This window comes from Rhincodon typus, chromosome 10, assembly GCF_021869965.1.
Source record: "Rhincodon typus isolate 14 chromosome 10, sRhiTyp1.1, whole genome shotgun sequence".
Lineage (NCBI taxonomy): Eukaryota > Metazoa > Chordata > Chondrichthyes > Orectolobiformes > Rhincodontidae > Rhincodon > Rhincodon typus.
Genome location: NC_063341.1, coordinates 39,404,171 through 39,428,185, shown reverse-complemented (window position 1 = coordinate 39,428,185; position 24,015 = coordinate 39,404,171). Strand labels below are relative to the sequence as shown.

Here is a 24,015-nt window from a genome sequence, read left to right as displayed (position 1 = left end):
AGTTAAACTATTTCACAATTTAACTCATTCATTTTGTTGAGATGAAAACACTTGAAATTTCTGACACCTTTCAAAGTCAATGCAGAGTAGTCAGCTTTTTCTTTATAATCTATCTCCCGATGCACACATTGTGTTCACATAAAGATGTATGTGTAACTTGCACCCCACAAATTACAGTATCTTGCACAGTTGCCAAACAGCTTGGAGGAAAGAATCACATTCTCCATAATAGTTGTATCAAACCAAGACTAAATACTGTAAAGAACTGACTAAATCAAATGACAATTTATCTAAAATAATACCTAATCTTCTGTCATTGATAAGTATTTTTATATTCTTGAATGTAGCTTGGAATTTTTCAAGTTCCTCCACAGGTAGTGATTACAATTGAAGGGTGACTGATAATTTTTATTTATTAGCTGAAGGAATGACTCAAGATTTCACATTTCTAACTTGTGTGTAACAAATAGCTAAAAGTTATTTAATTTGATCATGAGATGAGTACATCACATTTATCATCCACCCTAATTGCCCAGGAACGTGGCTTCTTGAACTATTGTAGTCCTTGCTGTACAAGTATACCCACAACATTGTTCAGAAAGGAGTTCATGGATTTTGGCCCAGTGACACTGCTGCTACTGTGGATTGATGGATGAAGAGAATTAATGTTGAAGGTGATGGATTGGATGCCAATCAAGCAGGAAGCTTTGTCCTGTGTAATGTCAAGTTTCTTAACATTTGTTGTAGCTGCATTCAACTAGGCAAGTGGAGAGTATTCTATCTTGATTTTCCACATTGCCAGGTAGATACCAATATTTGAGTTGTACTAGAACAGGTTGTTGAGGGGCACAGATTATTCTGAACCATAAATGTTTCAAGTCCCGCTGATTAAATGCTGTTTTCAATTCGCAGCTAACTTATACTTCAAAACTACTGAAAAAGTTACATTTCCCTTTTTGCATTCATCATTGTAGCGTTTTTAAGTGAACAGTTCACGTTTGCTCCTTACTTTCAATAGGTCTCCCCTCCTTATAAGTTGTGACATCTCCAGGCATTTATTTCGGTTTCTTAAGTCCATCACCAGCAGTAAAGTATGCTCAAATAATTCCTCTCTCCCCGAGCCACACCAAGACAAACATCCACAAATCTTTCAAAGGCTGTAGGATGTCTCTCATCAATTTAAGACCATTTTCCTTCAACATCAAACTGCAATATCTTGAAGTCAAGCAGCCTTTTCTCTCTGCTGTCCATCTGTGATATTCTTTGGCTGTAACATGTCTCAAAAGTGGCTTTCTCTGCCCTCATCTGTACGGCGACATGTAACATGTTCGCATTCCAACCCAGATACAAAGTTAATCAGCAATCCTTTACCACAAATCTCTTGTATCATGGAAGTAAATGGGCAATTTACAGAACAATTATTTCCAACTTGGTACCTTCAACATCTGTCTGGCACTTTTACAGACTCAAAGTCTGTAAACACAGAAACTACTCTATTGTCTCCAAGATACATACCATGCACCTACCTCCAAGAAAAACGATCTGTATTTTCCATCTTTACAATCAAACCACCAAGCTTACTGTCAAGTAGATTACAGAGCAGGACATAGGATTCCCTTCACTTACATCAAATTTAAAGCTACAATTCAAGAATATAACAATCTTATAAACCTTATAAGTTGAACACAGTGCATGCGAACAGAAAGTCACTTTTTCCAAAACTTTAATTTTACAGCCATATTATTATGCTGGAAAGGAAGATCTTGATCACATCACTCATTCGGTGACAAAAAGAAATCCTTATGTCTTGCCACTAGGCTTTTGTTCCACTGGATGAGTTAATTTATCCAAGTATTATATTGGCAAATCAGCCTGGCTGCTTTAACAAAACCAATTCGGAGACTGAAACAACTGACACTTTTAAAAAAAAAAAGTATCTCAATAAAGGTAAAAAATGATTTCATGAAAAGTGTCTTCAGTCTACAGAAACTAATGGAGAAACTGGTGGCATGGCATCATGGCAATGTCAGTAGATTAACAATTCAGTGCACTAAGGCTAATTCTCTAAGCACATGTCAGTTGGTGGAATTTTATTCAGTTGGAGGTAAAAGCTAGTCTCAGTAAACATGACTGGGAAATCATTCATGACTGTCATAAAAACCTGTCTTACCCATGTCCTTTAAAGGGTTATTACTTAGGCTGGCCTACATCACCCTAAACATACAACAACATAGTTGACACTTAAGTGACCTCTGAGATGTCCTAGCCAGCCATTTATTTGCAAAAAAACCATAAGCGACTCAAAAAGGAAGTAAATTGGACAGTCAACCTGGCATCAAAGGTACCAAAACAAAAACAATGGCAAAATCAGCTTTGTTGACACAGTAAAGTTCTCCTTATAAACATCTGGGTGTTTGTGCCAAAACTGGCCAGTCATGGAACAGCCTAGTATAGTCATATAGAATTATTATGACACTGCACACCATCATTACCATCCCTGGTTATGTCCTATCTACAGATCCAGATCCAGATCCAGCAGAGGTGGCAGCACAGTGGTACACAGTCTGGAGGAAGCTGCTCTTGGTTCTCCAACATTGACTCCAAATTCCATTGGCATTGAGGTCTCACAGCATCAGGTTGAAAATTGGCAAGGGAACCTCTTGTCAATTAACAACCGTGACCCACCATCCCATAGATGAATCAGTACTCCTCCATGTTTAGAACAAAGAACAAAGAAAATTACAGCACAGGAACAGGCCCTTCAGCCCTCCAAGCCTGCGCCGATCCAGATTCTCTATCTAAACCTGTCGCCTATTTTCCAAGAAAGAACAAAGAAACCGCTTTAGTACCACTTTGAAGAAGCAATGACAATGGAAAGAGCATAGAAGCCACTCCAGTTGGGGGACTTGAATGCCCATCAAGTGCGGCTTGGTAACTTCTCTACTGATCAAGGTGGCTGAGTCTTGAAAGATTCAAGCACACCTCCATCTTCTCAAGGGAAGTTAGGCATGAAGAAAATATACTGTCCTAGCCAGTGACACTCTCAATCAGTAACTGATTAAAGTTTTTTTTAAAAATTAAATTTCATGTAATTCTAAATTCTAAAAGTACTACTTCACTTATGCTATAAAAATGTTTCTTAGGTGAACCATACATTGACATATTACCAAGTTGCTGCACGGTGTGGCAGAAGCTGTGCGCATGGTCATAATTTAAGATACAGAATTCTTGCTGTGAACAGGTTAAGAAGACAACATTCCCACAGATAGGACTAAGCAAAGGACAGTTTGAAAATGGGCAACGGAATGAGGTAATCAACATTTTCTAATACAACTTGTCAGGGCAACGATGCTAAAGAACCACTGGGAGGTCATAACTGTTTGCTCTCAGAGACAAGTTGTAATGTGCGCTGTGGAAAGCCTAATTATACTAAATATCACAGTTAACATTAGGTGTAAGCATAAAAGTGATTTCTAATTTTAGATTTTTATTGAGAGTTTAATACAATCTTTCTAAGTAGAAAAGGAAAACTTCAAATTCTATACTAAAATCACAAGGGTTTAAAGTTACTGAAGTGCAATTTCCATATTTATTCAGCAGAAAAAGGTGAGTTTTGGATAAATGATGTGTAGTTTCCGGCTCTTTATTTATTTGTTCATCGGATGTGGGTGTTGCTGCTGAGGCCAGCACTTATTGCCCATCCTAAACTGCTGGAGAAGATGTGATGAGCTACATTCTCTTGAAGAGTTGCAGTCCTTGGGGTGTAGGAACAACTGCAGTGCTGTTCGAAAGGGATCCCCATGATTGTGACCTGTCAATAAAAGAATAGCAGTATAGCACCAAGTCAGGATAGACCTAGAACTTGTAGGTGCTGGTGCTGCCATGCATCTACTGGCCTTCTAGGAAGTAGAGGCCTCATGTCTGAATGGTGCTATCAAAGAAGCAATGATGATTTGCCTGTATGCATATTGTACATGATGCACATAATTGCCACAGTACATCAGTGGTGAAGGGACTGAATGGGTAAGTGGTGGTCAGTGATAATTCCCATGATTTTCATAGTGGTGTAGTCAGTGAAGGTAATGGCACTGAATGTCAGAGGATGATGGTTTGATTCTCTCTTGTTGGTGATAGTCATTGCCTAGTACTTGTGTGATATGATTGTTACTTGTCGTCACTTACAAGCCCAAGTTGTCCAAGTCTGACTGCATACAAACAAAACAATGGACACTGCAATTGTATTTTTGTCATCACAGAACGTGAAGGGTTACGGAACTCAAAACATTTACTATTTTAGCACATTGGGCCAGATTTTGCAAGGGAAGTAGCAACCACTTTACTGTGCACAATACTATGAGTGTGTAAGCAACCCAGCAATTTGTGGCAACGAAGAGATACGCCTGAATTACAAATCATCACAAATTGCTGGATCATTTATGCCACAAACATTAGCTTCTTGAAAATATCATTCTAATGCTAAACCTTCAATGTATTTCAAGATTTTACTGCATGAGATAAATTAAAATCACTAGTATCAGGATTAGCACAACATAAGAATCCATTTAATGACAAGATTTATGACGCTGGCATGATACTCTCTCTCTCCATGGAGTGTTGTTGCCTAATGTAGCAAACTGCTCTTAGAAGTTTTTAAATCATTTGCTTTAATTTTTTTTCTTAGTTTGCTTTCTCTTTTCATGTCGCTTAATCAAATCTCTCTTTCCCTCACTTTTCCGAGTTTAATTTGACGCCTCTCTCCTTCCTCAGTTTCTTTCTTCTCATATCTTTAAACCTTGCTGATTGGGGTGTTGGTCCTGTCATTAACCAAAGTCTTTGAATAACCATTATCAGCTGCATGACTAGTAAATTGCTGCGCAAAAGATTTTCCAGCCGAAAAATAGAAAAAAAAGATTTCTCTTGAGTGCCCAGCAAATTCAAAATGACTTATAGATAGATAGCTGCTGGATACACCTCCCATTATTACCCTCAAGGTCCTGTCATCGAACAACTGACAATATTCTATTGTGAACTTATTTTCCAAATTGAATATTTCACAAAGTTGGAAAAAATGTCAAAAACAACATTTTCAGGATACCACATTTAAAATCACAAAATCTATAATAGCAATTTGTTTTTGAAATACTTCTCTCAGTAAAACATAAAAGAGGAGAAAATAAATGAAAAAATCTTTTGAAAATCGTTTCATACAAAATTTTCTTGAAATGTATATTTCGGAAAGGTAATACTCTCACCATACAGAAGGCAAATACAAAAATAAAATATGCTCCATAGTGCAGATTGTGTCAATCACATACTCTAGGCCCTGGGCAAAAAGGCTACAACAGAAAGTCAGCACTTCATCTGGAACATGTGCTTAAATGCATTGTTAACATATTAAAAACTTGACCCTGTGCTAAATAAATCAGTTTTGTCAGAAATGTCTTTATTCAAAGGTTATTATAACCCTGTTGATAAATTTAAATTCTAAGCAACTTAAATTGTTCACTGTACACGAACAGGCTAAATTCGATTATTAAGGTCAAAGCATTCTATGTTTCTTTAGTTAACTCTCTAAAGTTTGGACAATAAACATACTTGCAGCATCTTAAACAAAACTAGGATAAACTTGCCGTATGAATTCAATTACAAGAACGAACTAAATTCTGGGAGCTGCAAGTTCATTTACTAATTTCAAAATGATATTTGGTCCCTCAATAAATTCTCTTACATTGATTTTTTGTCATTTAATTCATCATTTGTATTTTCCTTTAGCTTCTTCCCAACAAGGGATTGTTTTCTTCAGAAGTACATTGGCAGAAGTACATTCTAGCTTCCTTTAAAAATTCAGAAGTTCCTTATACCATTAAATTTCTTTGTTATTCAGTCTTAAAAACTTCTTTACTATCTTTTCTATTCCTTTTTTTTGTGGTAATATTCATTTGTCACAGAGCAGAATCTCACAAGATGCCTGAACCATGAGACTATAAGATATAGAATCAGAATTAGGCCATTCAGCCCATCAGGTCTGCTCCATCATTCGATCATGACTGATATGTTTTCAACCCCATTCTCCTATGTTCTCCCTGTTACCCCTGATGTGCAACAATGTGGACTACGGTGAGATTTGCGGCAGAATCAGTAAGAGGTCCGGTGAGGTCTAGCTTGATGTTGGGAGCAACTTGCTGTAACATTTATACAGTTGCTGGGTAGTGATGGAACTTTCACTCTAGTCAGCAGCAAGTTGCCAGTTAGGGGAGGTTAGTGCCTGTTAAATACCTTATTAACAGCACGATCCACCTCATTAATACCCAGCTTCCAGTTTGCCACATTTGGTAACATAAGATATCAAGAAATCTTCAGATGGAAATCAGAGCAGGTACTGCAATTCAGATCACCTCCACGCTGCTCAGCACCAAGCAGCACCTCAGGGCACATTCCATGGGCACAAGCCACGCTCACCCCATGGCCATGGAAAATTGCATCTTAAAATTTATGAAATTTCACAAAGCTCATGGCACCTCGCCAGTACACTTGCAGGACCCGTACAAAGCATACAGCGGCATTGCAGGGCACACCAGCAATTTGAAAGGCTGCTGCAAAGACTTTGAGCACACAGACAGACATCCAGCTCGTGGATTTGAGCAAGCTGCATCTCAGGATTGCTCATTCGCTCTGTTAGAGATCACTCATTTAGCACCTACCTGCAGGTTCACTGCATCGATGTCTTTCAGTGTATACAAGTGTATATGTGTGCATGCACGTTGAGAGAGAGAGAGGGAGGTTAGGTCGGTGGTGGACATCTTGTTGTCTGGTGCACAGAGATGTTAATCCTGCTCCTATGATACTGCTTGGCTTGCTGTGTTCATCCAGCTCTAGACCTTGTTATCTCAGATTCTCCAGCATCTGCAGTTCCTACAATCTCTCATGCACAGAAGGTGTCAGTTGCCTGTATGGATGGGGGCTCGTCCTCTGTCTAATTTGTCAGTGTCAGTGTCAGTTTCATGGGTATAAGCATGAAACCCATATTTGCTGGACGCTAAAACATTGATGGGGAAAGTATGTGGTTGCAAACTGTAGCTACATTTAATTTGCAATAATTTCTTTGCCCAATAGCAGTGCAAGTAGTGTGAATGCGCTGAGGCTTCAAATGCTTGTCAAAGGTGGATTGTACCAGGCCATTGATGTTTTCAAATCTCACACTGTCATCGCAGTGAGGCAGAAGTTAGTGACAATGACTTAAATGCTGGCCAAAAGCAGCCCATCACTTGTGAAAACTCTGAAGTACTGTAGGACAATGGGAACATTGCTGCATCAAAAACTTGACTGGTAGGCAAAAATTTGGGAAGAAATTAGTTGAAAAGGGCAATTATATGGTCTCAAGGTTGGTGATCATCCATGAGCTCATCAGACTGGTTGGAAGAAAAATTGGACAGGATGAAGAGGGATTCAGAAGATAGGTTGGCAATGCAGGAAAGATGCTAGGGTTATCTTTGTTTCATGGGATGTTCCTGGATTTGTGACTAGTTTGTCGCAGAGAGCTTCCTGGAAAACCATTTAAAGTTTCTTGTCCTACATCTGTACTAGTCACCCTTTATGAATACTTCCCATCACTTCAGTTAAAAAAAGGTTAATTTTCAATTTCTAATCTTCTTCTGATGTCCTTAATTCATAAATATAGCAAGGAGTCTGAACTACCCAGTTAACTGTTGTGCAGTAAAACTTATAATTAGCAACATTCTATATGAATTAAATTAACCTGATGTTTTAAGCAGCTAATTAATGTGAAGTATTTTGTAAGAGGGACAATTTGTTTGATTTTACACAAAATTAATACATAGAATTTTTACAGAAGGAGAGACGTTAACTTTATTATGTATTATGTTTACTAATATAATCCACCAAAAACTGCAGATGCTTTAAATTAAAAATGGATTGAGAAGGATCAACCCAGTAGTTTTGTGGTTGCACCACTAGCTTACCAACCAGATGGTCACAAATTTAAGATTTGGCACTGCTGATCATTCCAGGATGGCAGTCTGTAAAATGGATTAATGCCCAGCAACCATCTTAGTCCTTCCCTTTGAAAAATCCTGAGGATCCATTGCACCATGTACAAGCTGTTGGCTGACCATGGAATAGGTTTCACCCGTTATGTCAACAATGTTATGCAGTGAAATTATCCTGAATTAGATGAAACTAGAATTTTGGAAGAAAATTGCGCTAAAAATCTTATCAACGAGTCATCCTTCATTTTGCACCCAATTAGATCATTCAGAAGCATCAGGATTTTGAAGATATGCAGCTCAAATGATTTTAGCCTTCTTTTATTAATTTTCTAGGATGTGGATATTGCTAGGCCACCATTTATTGCTGATCCCTAGTTTGCCTTGAGAAAATGATGGCGAGCTGCCTTTTTGAAATGCTGCAGTCCATTTGGAATAGCTAAACCATTGTGCTGGGTCAGAGTTCCACCGTTCAGTTCCACTAAAGGAACTGTAGTATATTACTAAATCAGATTGGGGAGTGGCTTGGAGGGTGGTGCCCCAGGTATCTGCTGCCCCTGTCCTAGATGGTGCTGTCAAAGGAGATGATTATGACAGGCTTTGGAATGAATCATCTGAGAGAAAGTTCCCCCAATTCTGTCACTAGCCCCCAGATATTGATAAAGAAATTTAGCAGGGTCGACAGGCAAAATTTACTGTTAAAGTTTGGGTCAATAAGATACAAAGACCAAGCAACATTCATCCAAAGTTAATGAGGGATGCAAGAGTACAAGTTGCTAAGACATTGGCCATAGCTTGTCAACCTTCCTTTCCCTCAGGTGTGATGTCAGACGACTGGAAAATTTCAAATATTATACTCTTATTTTAGAAAGGTTAGAAAGATAAGCCTGGCAGCTACAGGCCAGTCAAGTTACTTCAGTGGCCAAAAAGCTCCTAAAAACAATAATTTGGGACAAAACGTGTACGTAAGTCATTCAAAGTGGCAGGACAGATTGAGAATTTGGTTCGTAAAGTACCTTACGTTTGTTACTGGAAGCACCAAGTACAAAAGCAAGGAGGTTATATTAACCTCGAATAAGACGTTAATTTGGCTTCTCCTGTAGTACTGCACCCAGTTTGAGGCGCTATAGTTTAGGAAAGGTGTGAATGTACTAGCTAAGATTCAAGAGAACGAGTCTGGGAATGAGGAACTTCAGTTACATGAACAGATTGGAGATGTTTGGGTTATTTTCCCTGGAGAACAAATTTCAGAGAAGATTTGATAAAGGATTTCAAAATTATGAAGTGAGTAGATAAATTTCTGTTCACAAAGCTGTTCCCATTGATGGAAGAAGCAAGTCCAAGAGGTTTAAAGAAACTGGCAAAAAAGACAATGGGTAGCATGAAGATAACTTTTTCATACAGCAAACAGCAAAGATCTGAACTGGTGGAGGCAGATTCAACAGGAGATTGCATTAATATCTGAAAAGAATGTGCAGGGTTACACAGAGAAGGCAGGGGGTGGCACCGAATGAATTGCTCACTCAGACAGCTGGCACATACACAACAAACAAATGGCCTCTTTCTGTTCTGCAAATCAGTGAACTTGGGTAGGCACCACATTCTGAATTCAGGAATTTCTAGAGTTTTTTGAATTTCATATCTTGAACTGAACTTCTCTTTCTGAATCCTATTTTGTGGGGTCATGTATAGGAGCATATGAAGCGATTTTATGCTCCTTAAAATCTGTGAACTTTTTAATTCAGTTTTTGGTAATGATTGAAGGCCATATGATTAATGCTAATTGTTTGTTTTTGCAAACTAATTTTTTATAACCAAACTATGACACTTAATAACTAAGCAATTGGATTTGTACGTGAGTTATATGCATGTCTGTATTAAATTGTTCTTACATTTAAATTTCCTCCAATCCCTGGTACTCATAGAATGGCTACAAAAAGAAAGGATGCGTGTATGCCAGTCAAAGCCAGACAGTCTAGTCAGAATATTTTCATATTTAATTAAACTATTACAATGTTCAATTAAAGGTATGGAGGAAAAATGATTAAGACTAGGAAAAAAAAAATTATATTCACAAAGCAAAAGCAAAATGCTTTTCTTACTTGCACACATATTGCAAATATTTATTTTTTTTGCCAGAATAATTTTGCATTATTCACAGTCAATACACTAATAAGACTCTTATTGCAATGGTTTATGGAGTAAAGACAACGTAATGTCAAAATTATAACACATGAAATCAATTGCTATAACAGTCTTTATTAGACTTATGTGGAAGCGTGAGCCTTGTATTGGAATCTCTTGTGCAAGAGTCAGCCACATCCTACTTCAGAGCTGGATGCATAACTGAATGTGGTCCTTGACATTCATTGAGCTCTCACCTGTGGCTTCACATGGTTTCTTGCGTACAGCAGTGGCCACAGTCTACTAACTGTGTTGGTGTGCAAGCTGGCCTATGGGAGGGTAGGACATGGGGTGGTGACCACACATGGGAAAAGAGATGACTGGTAGCAGGCTTAGCCTGAGGGTCACCACTCCTCATGTGAGGAGCGAGGTTCAGAAGGCAGGGCCTTCATGATCACCTCAGTCAGTAAGGAGATTGAACCCATGCATCGCTTTGCAAACTTTTCCCCAGGGTGGGGGAGTCCAAAACTAGAGGGCATAGGTTTAAGGTGAGATGGGAAAGATTTAAAAGGGAATTGAGGAGCAACCTTTTCATACAGACAGTGGTGTGTATATGGAACGAGCTGACAGAGGAAATGGTAGAGATGAGTACAATTACAACGTTTAACGTTTGGCCAGGTACGTGGATAGGAAAGGTTTAGAGGTACGTTGGCGAAATAGGATTAGTTCAGTTTACGAAAACTAGTCGGCATGCACGAGTTGGGCCGAAGGGTGTGTTTCATGATTCTATGATAAACTAGCCATACAGCCAACTAACCAACCCCTCTGCTCCCCTATCCCTTGCTCTAACCTCCCCCAACCCCCAGTAGAACTGCTACTGTGACCTCAACATTTGCCCAATTTCCCAAGAGACAAGGAGGAAACAGGATATCAAGTTCACAAACAAAACCTGCTGTCTTGATGCCAACAAAATGTGGACTAATTACTTTTAAGTAGTTCGACAGGTCTCATGGGAGTAGCAGTCAGATCATGGACATCAAGACAAAGTGCTGAAGACTGTGGCACTTCAAAAAGTTGAAATGTATGGAATTGAAGCACTCAACATCAGAACCGAGCTCAAATGGAGTGAACAGAGAGATCGATGATAAAATTTCTAAGGCAGTTATATCTTCAAAACTTAAACCTGGATATTGCCTGTGAGGTTGGCTGTGATTATCCTTGATGGCAAACTTCAGGAAATCTGGCATGTCCACCAGAAACCGTGAGAAAGATACACAAGAAGAAAACTACCTGGGGAGAAATTTCAACCTGGTGATTTTTCTTCTAAGAGTAAAGAGCACAGGCAGCAAAACAACAAAAGGCACGCTAATAACACTGGGCAGTCCCATCCAAACCCAGACAATTTATCCTTGCCTGCATGATGGAAAGCCATGTAACTCTGCAATCAGGTTCCGTAGACACATTAGAATATACAACCGATGACTCTGTGCGTGCAATAGACAGTCATCTTCAACATTGAAGGGCAACTGATGACAAACTAAACTTATAATTTTGCAGTTAGTAGGCAAGGCATTCCAACATCTACCACACAATGACTTCATAATCCCAAATGAACTCACCACCTTCAGCTTAAGGAATGGCAGTCCTTATGACGTTAAGCACTTAAAGATTTAAAATGTACATTCTCTTTCAAAAGAAACTGACAACAGATGCAACAGATCAATTTCATTCTCAAAGCAGAAGAAAAATATATGCTGGCCCAACATTTAAAAAGTAATGGGTGATATTGTAGGTCTTTGCTCCCCCACAGCTCAGCTGCTTAAAATCAAATCAGGATTATTGTAAGCTTAAACGAATATCAATATCCTTCAACCTTAATCAGTTTTACATGATAAATCACCATTAAGGCTTTTGCAAAAACCTTTGGCATATTCTCTTTTATTTATGTATGCATCAAAAGATGTCTGTGATATATATGCCAAATCAAATTAGAGAAACAGTAATAAACCAAAAATAATCAGAGAAAAGATAAAATTAAATTGCTACTCTTTTGCTACCATCAAATTTCTTTCCAATGCCTTCATCATACATTATTACCCACTGCCAATTCCACACTGAACCAAATTCTAGCATATCAATTTGTCATGTGATTCCATTTTCCATTCAGAACCATTGCTTTAACACTGGGTCAAGTAACCTGGCTGAATGCAGATCACCATATAATAAAAACAAAAATACATTTTAAGCTGTAAAAATAAAGTGATCAACCATGAGCATTACGATGCAAAAGAATTACAAGCATAGCGAGAGTGGCCTACCTCTTAGTCAACTCAGTATTCAAAACATCAGTCAAATCTGAACAAAGCTGCTACACAGAGTTTTGCTCAAAGGCCAAGAACCCCAAGAACCCCAAGAAATTTTCATAATCTTACAAAACTACAATAAGGATATTCTATATGCTTTCTTTGCATTAAACATAGGACACACACCAAATTCAAAACAAATACTATAAGCCTGTAGCTCATTTCTGCAACATAATGGTTTAGTTTTCATGTTTGCAAACCCAAACATTGTTGGCTCCCAGCATTAGGTGGTGAACTCATCACAAAGCTACATCTGAAGCTGAAGGAGCTGAATGTGATGAGAGGTGATAACATTTTCCATCCTGCCTCTCCTTCAACACTGTCAGACCCTGGTACAGAGTTTCACTGTGGAGTGACTTCTGGAGCGACTTCTGGAGCAGCCTGTGCAAATGGCAGGAGTATGCCAACATATCCAGGTCACTGGAACCACTCTTCTTTGCTGTTCCCACCCAACAATACTTATTTCCCAATGCTACAATGACCCCCATCTGCTGTTCCTGAATACTGACCTCCCTTAGCCATCTACAAGGGTACTCTTGCATCACACTACTACTACAAGACCAGCCTCAATATTTCCACTGCCTAAGATCCTTCCTAATGGCATCCTGCCTCCCAAATGGCTTCACAAATTCACCTATACCTGTGCTTCTTATCCCTGATACTCTGATTCCAGCACCAAACTAATAACTGTAAACACTGCCACCAAACACTTGCTGGAACAACCAGACACTGATGGGTCTGATCTTCTGAGGAGTGTCAATCTCATACAAATTGTCACTCACTGGCCCTTTCTTCTTACGAAAGAAGAGAACTCCACTTTTCTGAGACGAGATTCCACTCAAGTCTCCCGCAGGAAGACAGAGCAGTAATTCCATTCTGACAGTTCTTCCATAACACATTACTGACAGAAGAAGGCAGCTGATGTCCCCATTTCACAGCAGGCAACTGCAGTATTCTGAAATATAAAGGTTCTGTCAGCTACTTCAACAACTGTTTAAAAAGGGTAAGTACTCAAGGTAAATATGACATTAGGGTGTTGGGAGAATAGGTACCAGCTGAGTAGGGGGTATGGTGCCAAGTAAGTAGGGTACCAGCTGCAAACGGACTGTATTGTGAGATCATAGAACGCAAAATTGCTGAGGGTAGGTTGCCAGCTAACTAGGGTGCCAGGGTGCAAAGTTAGTAGGGTGCCATCTTGAGTGGGAATTGGGTGACAGTTGGAAAGCATGCAGGCTGGGGTGAGGGCAATGTGCCAGGATAGTAGCATGCGATGGGAAGGAGACACAGTGATAAGTGAGTAGGGTGCCAGGGTGTAAGATTACTGAGGGGGGCGGGGGGGAAAAAAAAAGAGTGTCGATGCAGGGGGCTGGGGGGGTGGGGGGTAGATAAGTGATGCGGTGTTTAGAAGTAGACTGGGTTGAGCAAGGTTGGTGTTGGTCTGCAGCTTCAGGTCCATTAGCGAAGGATCAGGGTTGGGTCTAGGCTGGGTCAGGTCTGGCAGAGGAGGGAACAGTGATCACATTGTCTTGGAGGTCAGGTCTGGATCAGAAAGATGGGGATGGGTTGTCGGAGCTCAGGTGAGGTCTAGAGTGGTAGGGGGCTGATGAGTGCAGAAGGAGGTTGAATATGTGGAGGCAATGTTGGAGGTTGGGTCGAGATGGGTTCCAGAAAGGACGGTGGGGGTGGTAGAAGAAGTTGGGGGTCTGGCGGGGAGATGGACTTCAGGAGTTGGATCAGGTCTGGCACAGAAAGGAATAGTCAAGTCCAGGGTGTGGAGGTTAGCTTGGGTACTTTGAGGTCATTTCGGGTCGGGATGGGTGGAATGTGCAACTGCTCACGGGGAGTTGGGGCATGTGAATTAAGTATGGGGTCTGTTTAATTGTTATTCCTGAGTTTGACTACATATTTAGTAGTCTAACGCTTCTTCAGTAACAATTTTATTTAGTTACATCAGAAGAATCAAAGTCTCTGATTTAAATGGAGACTTTCAGAGGGATCCCAGGGTCATGGGATTGCCCAGGCAATTCCTTCAGTGCGCGTGACAGAGATTCCACAGGGTCCACTTTTGCAACTCCCATCTATTCTGGAATAAGGACTGTCTGGCCATTGAAAAAAAATCTGCCCCTATATCCTACCATCCAGCTGCTTTAGGACCAAATGGCTTTATTTTATAAACCAGAAAAATGACCATGTGTTAGATTGTCAATTAGTTTTAATGAAAATCCCAATGGCTCCTAACTGCCAAATCGTACACTGGGAGGAAAAATAAATACCCAGAATAACATTCCTCAAAGAGTCAAAAATTTGCTTGAGGACGTTGGACACAATTAGAATCGCAACAGCAAGTAAGTAAGAGGCTATTTTAAAAGAAAACATAATCAATCAATCTAAATGAAACAATCTCTTATATGATTTTTTTAGTTCATTTACCTCACTAAAAATTTCATTCCACCTTGTAATGGAGATTCCACAGGGTCCACTTTAACAACTCCCATCTATAAATACAAATAAAAATTACGTTCCCTCCACCCACCTTTTTTCTGCATTGAAATTCAAACAGCAGGGCTCCTTAAAGTCTGGTGTCAATAGAGGGAACAGGCTTGCTGTGATCAATTTGGACAGTAATTAGTAACTAGTAAAGAAAAATCAAACTACGTGCAGAAAATACTCAGCAAAATCTAACTCAATAAATTCATGAACAAACAAACATCTCATATTAGCCCTAAACAAAGAAAAAAACAAAGAACTGCTAATGCTCGAAATCTTAAAGCAAAACAGAAATTGCCAGAGAAACTCTGCAGGTCTGGCATCATGTGTGGAGAGAAAGAAGAGACAACATTTCAGGTTGTTCATCAGAACAGATTGTGGGTAGGAAAAGGTGAGAAATATGTGGAAGGTGGGGCGGAAGGAGAATTAAACAACAGGTGGAGGTGGAGTCCAGAGAGTGGGAACAAAGGAATGGATGAAGATGAGCTGGGGAGAAAGGAAAGCTGCTAATGGGGACAATTAGTGGCTGAACGTGGGTTGGCTGTGATCAAAGCAGCCCACGTGATGTGTTGCAGCGTGGGGGTGAGTGAAGGCTTTCATTTTATAAACTATCATTTCCACCACCTCCACAACATCACCTCCCGTCACTTGTCAGCATTCCACAGGGACTGTTCCCTCCAGGACGCCGTGGTGCAACCATCCTCCACTCCCAACACACCCCCAGCATCCCCAGGGCACCTTCCCCGGCATTCACAGAAGTTGTAACCCCTGCCCATTTACTTCCTCCTTCCTCACCATCCAAGGCCCCAAACACACCTTCCAGGTGAGGGAGCGATTTACTTGCACTTCATTCAGTCTAGTCTACTGTATTGGCTGCTCTCAGCGTGATCTGTTCTGCACTGGGGAGACTAAAGGCAGACTAAACAAATGCTTTGCAGAACATCTAAATTCAGTCCATAAAAATGATCATGAGCTTCCTGTTGTCTGCCACTTCAGCACACCACGGTGTTCTCCGGATATGGGTGAAATCCTAAATGAGTACTTTGCATCAGTATCCACTCAGCAGGAGGAAATGGAGGTCAGTGAGATTTGTGTACAGCATGCTAATATGCCGGGGTATTTTGAGAACAAGAAAGAAGTTGTGTTCGGACTCTTGAAGAACATTGAGGTGGATAAGTCCCCAGGGCCTGATGGCATCTACTCAGGTTATTGATGGAGGCAACAGATGAGATTGTTGGGGCCTTGAGCAAGATCTTTGCATCCTCGCTAGCCACTAGAGGCACCCCAGAGGACTGGTGAGGAGCTGATGTTACTCCTCTATTCAAGAAGGAAAAAAGGGATAATCCAAGAAACTACAGACCAGTGAGTCTTACATCAGTGGTTGAGAAGCAATTCCAGAGAAATTTTAAGGGATAGGATTTAAGCACATTTGGAAAAGCATGGCCTAATTAGGGACAGTCAGCACGACTCTGTGCAGTGCAGGTCATGTCTTACTAATTTGATTGACTTTTGCGAAGTGACGAAGGTGATCTTTGAGGGTACAGCAGTGGATGTTGTCTACGTGGATTTTAATAAGGCTTTCAACAAGGTCCCTCAAATAGGCTCATCCAGAAGATTAAGATGCATGGAGTCCACAGTGAGTTGGTGCATGGATTCAGAATTAGCTTGCCCATAGAAGGCAGAAGGTAGTGGTGGAACGTTGTTTTTCAGGCTGGAGGTTTGTAACTAGTGGTGTTCCGCTGATATCCGTACTGGGACCTGTGCTGTTTTTGATATATATAAATGACTTGGATGAAAATGTAGATGGGTGGGTTAGTAAGTTTACAGACGATACAAAAATCGGTGGAATTGTGGATCGTATAGGAGGTTTTCAAAGGATACAGCGGGATATAGATTAGTTGCAGATCTGGGCAGAGAAATGGCAGATGCAGTTTAATCCATGTCTAATCCATAATACTGACTGAATTAGAAGGTATGAGCTGTAAGAAGAGGCCAGAAAAACTCAAGTTGTTTTCTCTTGAGCAGTGAAGGCTGAAGGGAGACTTGATAGAAGTTTATAAAATTATGAGATGCACAGATAGGGTTGATGGTCAAAATCTTTTCCCTAGAGTTGAAATGTCTAAACCTAGGGGGCATGCATTTAAGGGGGAAAAGTACAAAGGAGATGCGAGGGACAGGTTTTTTCTACACAGAAAATGGTAGGAGTGTGGAACGCACTGCCAGGGGTGGTCCTGGGGGCAGATACGATAGGGGTGGTTAAGAGACTTTTAGATAAAGCAAATGAATATGCAAGGAATAGAGGGATATGGACCAAAGGCCGGCAGAAGGGATTAATTTAATTTGGCATCATGTTCAGTACAATATCATGAGCCAAAGGGCCCAGTCCTGTGCTGTATAGTTTTATGTTTTACCTTCTAACATTTCTGTCTTGAGGACACTACAGTGCTCCAGCAACACACTCATTTTCCACTTGGAGACCCTGCAGCCATCAGGACTCAATACTGCATTTATAGTTTTAGGGCCCAAGCACCTTCTTCCATGTCCTTTACCCATTCCCACACCCCAGACCTTGTAATCACATGGGCTGCTTTGATCACAGTCAATACATTTTCACCCACTACTCATTCCCATTAACAGTTTTTCTTGCTCACTGGCTCACCACTATCTATTCATGTCTGCTCAACTGCTGTTCACACTCTCTGGGCTCCATCTCCAACTATCATTTACTCTTACTCCTACCACCTCCCTTCAGCATATATACCACCTTTTCCCAGTCACAATCAGTTCTGAAGAAGGATCAGTGGACCCAAAATGTTGACTCTGTTTCTCTCCACAGATTCTGCCAGACCTACTGCGTTTCTCTAGCATTTTCTGCTTTTACCTCATATTAGCTTTCTGTTTCCAACCAATAACAGAGCCCTTTTGACCAAATATTTTATAAAGACTTGGAAATGCTGTACACAATTCCGAATCAAATAAAACAAAATCATATTACACTCACACAATGTCTGTCACAAGTTCAAGCTGCCTCAAAGTAGCGAAAGTATTTTTAAGTCCAGTAACTGTTGGAATCTGCGAGTAATATAATGGGTAATTTGCACATTGAAAATGTTGACAAAGATCACAGAGATTCAAGATAATCCATCTTAGAATAAAGGTTTTATTCAGAATTGATGAATATTTGTAAGGATTTTCTGTTCATTCTTGCAGGGAAGCAAAATGGAGCCTAATTAATCTTTTAACAAATTGATTACTCACCATGTTCTATTCGCCAAGGTATAATTGGTATAAACTGTTGCACTGTATTTGTTTTCACAGCGATCTAACTTTAAGCCATATTTTTCTTCCAGATGAAATCATTTCCAACAAGAAACAGCAAGACAGTGTACATGGGACACAAACCAGCACAAGGAGCATTCCAAAAATAACACGATACTCAATGAATTTCAATTATTAAAATAACTGCGGTACAGGAGGCTACCAAAGATTATTTAAGAATTTAAAAAGTTGCCTTTTTCTCATTTTTCATTTTAATAACAGAATTAGGTTCAGCTGAAATGTTCCCTCATAGGAAAAAAAAAAAATCTTGCTGGCATAAAATTAGAGAATCTACTCAATTTCAGAAAAGACAATGATGGAGAAAAAGATTTTCAAAAATTTCTTAACTACTGGGACACGTGTGCTGATAACCCAGCCCCATTGTTCCATAAGTCAAGGCAAATGAGTAAATACCCAACTTAAACCACAACAATGATCAATATACCTGATCGATTCTTATTCAGGACAAAAGCAATTTGCACCAGGTATCATCATTAACAGAAAGCTAATAGTTTATTATAAACAGGATTATCGTTTAACAAATGAAAAATAAACACAAGCAGTACTAATCTAAAACCTAAACTATACCTTTTCAAATCCCAAACACGCCTGCATACACATTCCCAAAAATCAGAGAAAGACAGGTGATTTGACATAATTATTATGAGTGGAGCAATATACAACGGTAAAACAAGTTGAAAAATCCAGATTACAGAGGTAGGTTAAGTTGCCCCTCACAATTCTTTCAATATTATAAGTGATGTTACACTATTGTTTGTAAAATAATGGTCATTTTTCAACTGACAGTTGATCAGGTTGACCGAGATCTTTCCTGTGTTAGAATTTTTTTTAAGTTTTTTGTTTTTGTTTAACCTTTCCACTCACACAAAGAGAAAGGAGAAAAATTTTTTTCTGCTAGCTTTGGATGGTTCTGACTGCATTGCTTCCACCCATCTGGAACAAAGTGCAGCTCAACCAGTCCAAGGGTTGTTGTCAAGTAGTATTTTCTTAATTCAAAAAAAAACCCTGATGTCACTCTGACTCCATCATATAACATCTTCACTGCTCCAAAAGCAACATTTTCTTGTACAGCTAAAAATGTGTATCACTTGATTTTCCCAAATTCCGAGATCTCCAGGTTTTCACCAATTCAGCAGTGTCCGACTTCTGTTCCAGTTTAAGGTCCAAAAAGGAAAAATGTATCCCCCCTTACATGCTTTCCCTTTAAAAGGGACAAAACACCATTTTAAATGTGTTTCTTAACCAGGTAAACATAACACATGCAAAACAGCAGAAAAAAATGCATGTGCATTTTTCCACACTTGCTTATACCTAATGCAGGACTTTAATCATTTATTGTAATTTTCCCCCTGAATTCTTAAACATTTGCAGCACAATTGCAGATCAAGAATGAAGAATGCAACCTTCCTAGCAATGTCAACAATTTTTACACTAAATAGTTAAATCAATAAACTCCAATGGAACAATCTCACACTTCAAGTCTTAAATTTCTGTACTAAAGCTGAGTGATTACTAAGTGTATATTAGTTTCTTTGCAACTATAGAGGACACAGACCTCAAAATATTGACAGCTCAATAATAATCTCAAAGTCTCATTTTCACTGTAGAGTGCTTCTTCTGACATTGGGTTAATATCTTAGAAAAGTACCCTACTGGCATCTCTCTTCCCGATTCATTAGCCTACAGTAAGATTGCACCTACCCTCAAGCCATTCGCATCAAATGCGGTATTAAAAGTTTTCGTAAAGTCAGGGGTTACCAACACGGGTTCACTTATTTTGATTGCCTTTAGCTTTTCAAAAGCCGCTTGGCACTTTGCTGACCGTACCACTTATGCCTGTTTTCATTACAAGTCTATTCAGCGGTATAGTTATTCTGCTGAAGTTAGGCACAAACCTCTGAATAAACTCACCTATTACAAGAAAACTCACGATTTACCATTTACTTTTAATAACAGAGAATTCAATCACAGCTCCATTTCTGTTGTTCTTGGCAACACTTGCCCTCGTCCTGCCAGTGGTCAAAGTAGGTTCATCTCAATGTTGCAAATTCTCTTGCTGATATTTATTAGAAAGTCAGCTAGCATAATTCCTTAAACAGGTCCTCTACTTGCCTTACGTGTTCCTCCCGTGTGTTACTGGATATTACAACATTATCTAAATAAACTAGAGTCAGGCACTTCAGATATAACTTGATCCGTTAAGTTTTTGAAAAGCAGTTGGGGGATTTTATGAACACAAGCAATATCCATCCACATTGATATAACTCATCTGGTGTAACCAAGGTTAATATCTCTTTAGCTTTTGATGTAAATGACACTTGTCAGTACATCTTCATTTCAGAAAGGAATGAGATACCCGAAGGGTGTTCTTATTACTCTTATGTTTCTGTACTCCATTCTGAATCTACTTAGTCCATCTAGTTTAGGAATTAACACCACTAGTGAACTGCAACTGCTTTGCTTAGGCTCAACCTGATGATTTTCCAGCATCTAGTGAATCTCCATTTGGCTTTGAGCTTGACTTTTTGGGCTGAACTGATAAGGATGTTTGTTTTATTGGTACTGACTCCCCTAAATTATCATGCCTAGCTAACATAGTACATCAAGATGTAACTCTACATATTTCATTGAATTTCATAAGTAATCTTCCTAGATCTTTCCTCAACAATGTGAATATGTAATGTAACTCTCCAGGTATTTTAGTATTGGCTAGTTAGATTGTAGGAGGTTCACTCTGTGATTTATATAATTCTTCTTCTACCTCGCTCTCACTGTCCTGAAAATGCTGCACCATTCTTACAACCTTGTTCTTTGTTATGCCTCTCCCTACATGGAAATCATTTTAACATGCTCATGCGACAGGAATAAAAATTGGTTCTGTCATCAGGAGCATCTACCAAATAAGTAACTTTACTAACCTTCCAAATTACTTTGTATGGACAACTCATTCTCACTTTCAAAAAGCCCAACATATAAAAAGGTGATAACACCAACGCTTCATCTCCCATATGAAACATTCCAGTTGTAGAATGGCTGCCTTTCCTTCATCTTTGATTGTGAAGGCTCGAAATGCTACTTTGAATGCCCATTTGGGTCACTCTGGAAACTGGACATGTAATCCAATCTTTTTACCTTGCAAACCTTTACTCAATCAATTTTAATGGACCTCTTACCACATGACCATTGATCAATTTGAACAGACCAAATCATGTAGATTCAATTGGGGAAAGCAATTCTGGTAGCAAAGAGTAAGAAATCTAATCCTTTATCCTAATCCTATGTAATTATGACAAAAGGCTTTAATCACAATTTTGAGAATCTGACAGTATCTCTCTAAAGTTGCGTGTTTTTGCGAATGATAAGCAGTGAACTTTAACTGTTTGTAACCAAACTGCTTATTAAGTCCTGAAAAACTTGGGTCATAAATTTTCAAATTTTGGTCTGATTTTAACTCGTTAGAGATTAATAGTTGAAATACAAAGAGTTACCTTTTCTGTAACTGACCGGTTCTTCAAAAACTGATATGGTTTGATCACATGTTTACCAACAACCTGACAAGTACCACATGTTTTGGCATCCTTATGATGCCTTGGACAGGCAAAATGCCTACTTATCCTGTTTTCTGCTCTTCTATATGTTCTGCCAAAGGAATTTCATGTTCAGTTCCGAAATATCTCCTGATGATATTTGGACAGTATCACTACCTGACATACTATTCCTTGTCTATTCCTCATTAACAGGAAAAGAAGTCTATTTATTGTAAATACACTTCTTTAAGAAATGACAGAAAAATGGAAGGATTAATATTCTACCACTAAATTATACACCTTTAAACCCTATACATGCACATCCCCTCATTCGCAAATTTGCCAAATAAAAGGCAATTGGTTCGACGCAAGTATTACGGATGGAAAAAAATTTAACAGGGAAACTAAAATTTTGAGGATCAAACATCCAGATCACACAGGTGGATTAAGTTGTTTTTCGGTTCTTTTGAATTTAGCAATAATGAATGCCTTTTTCTGTCAAGCGAAGGTCTGTCAATTTGATAGCTAATCAGGTGGATTTAGGTCTTTTTGGTATTAGAATTCTTTTGAATTTCTTGTTTTCATTTTGATCTTTCCACTCAAACAGAGAAGAGTGAAAGCTGTTTTCTGCTTGCACACTCTGGATGATTTGGCCGCACTGTCTCCATCAGTGCGTAACTGCAGTTCAACCAATCCAGGAGCTGTCATCAGGCAGTTTTTCACTAACTCAAAAACTCCTAGCATCACTCTGTCTCAGTAATGTAACCATTTCATTACTCCTAAAGCAACAATGCTTTGTACAATTTAAACCTGCATTACGTGACCTTTCCAAATTGCAAAACACTCCTGGTTGTCAGATGTATAGCAGTGTCTGACATCCACTCCTATTTATAACCCAAACGGAAAACAAAATTCTGAAGATCACATAGGTGGGTTAAGTTGTCGTTCACAATTCTTTTGAATTTAGCAATGATGACACACAGTTTTCTGTCAGAAGATGATACTTCTTCAAATTGATAGTTGATCAGCAGGACCTATGTCTTTTCTTTTGTTAGAAACTTATTTTCCAAAAGGGAGAAATATGTGGTCCCATACACTTGGAAAAATTAAGGGATGTTATTACATTCACAAGCCCAACCTTTAAACATTTTGGGTTTATTTGTTGCATACCTTCAACAAGTGGAAGCTGAGATAGACAAATTCTTAATCAGTACGGGAATCATGGGTTGCGGGGAAAACACACAAAGTGGACATCAGGAATGTCAGATCAGCCATGACCCCACTGAATGGCGGAGCAAGCTTGAAAGGCCTACTCCTGTTCCTATTTCTTATGATTTTATGGAGACCTAATATATTAGCTGACAGAATCAAGCAAGAAAATCAACTGCCACACTCAGTAACAGCATATAAAAATGTCCTAAGTAGGGGTTGGTCTCAACGTTACAAAAAATTGAAAATTCCCACTTCCGAGGATATTGCAATAGCATTTATGAGAATACCCCAAATTACTTTCTAAATATAGAAGAACTGAGAAATTAAAAACCAAAAAGACTAACAAAATCTAAAACCGAAAAATAATTCCTTGGTATTGCATTATTAAATTAACGCTTAGTACCAGAAATATAACAGATGTCGATAATAACCTTGTGTTATGGGCAGAATTTCAAATAAATGTTCTTAAATATCTCTCATCCAGACTTCAAAATTTGTTTAAAAAGCTCTTGGACACAACCTAGAAGTTAAAGTTTGTGCGTCATTAGAACAATATACGTATTTTAGGAATTGCTAAATACCTGGTAGTCCAGGATGCTGAAACCTAAACCTTTTGAACCCTTATTCAGTTCAATCAGTTTCACATCTGAAGTCCATAAAGCTAACTCTCCGACTTCATCCTCTTCTGCATTTGCTTCAGAATCCGCTTCAGAATCCAAGTCCACCTTTGGGGGGAAAAAACTTAACTTGTAAATGCAATATTGGGTGAATTTCTGGGTCCTAACCTGCATTGTTGATATCTGACACTTGTCATATATTTTCCTAGCCAGCCATTGAGGTTTAGGGTTTGTACTTACTGTTCATTAAGGATGGCAAGGAGGCTCTCAAGGCCAAAGGACAAGAATAAGGCCCTCCACCTCCATATTGACAGGCTCACTCTCCAAGATGGAAGATGCCAAA

General features: G+C 39.1%; 1 protein-coding gene across 1 annotated transcript in view; it reads right to left on the bottom strand.

The window, feature by feature from the left end:
• Positions 1 to 24,015, bottom strand: part of patj (PATJ crumbs cell polarity complex component) — a 164,387-nt gene that overhangs the window by 82,517 nt on the left and 57,855 nt on the right. The window contains exon 19 of the mRNA XM_048602089.1: positions 23,637 to 23,780. Coding sequence (XP_048458046.1) covers positions 23,637 to 23,780 — 144 coding nt within the window. The remainder of the gene's footprint in view (positions 1 to 23,636; positions 23,781 to 24,015) is intronic.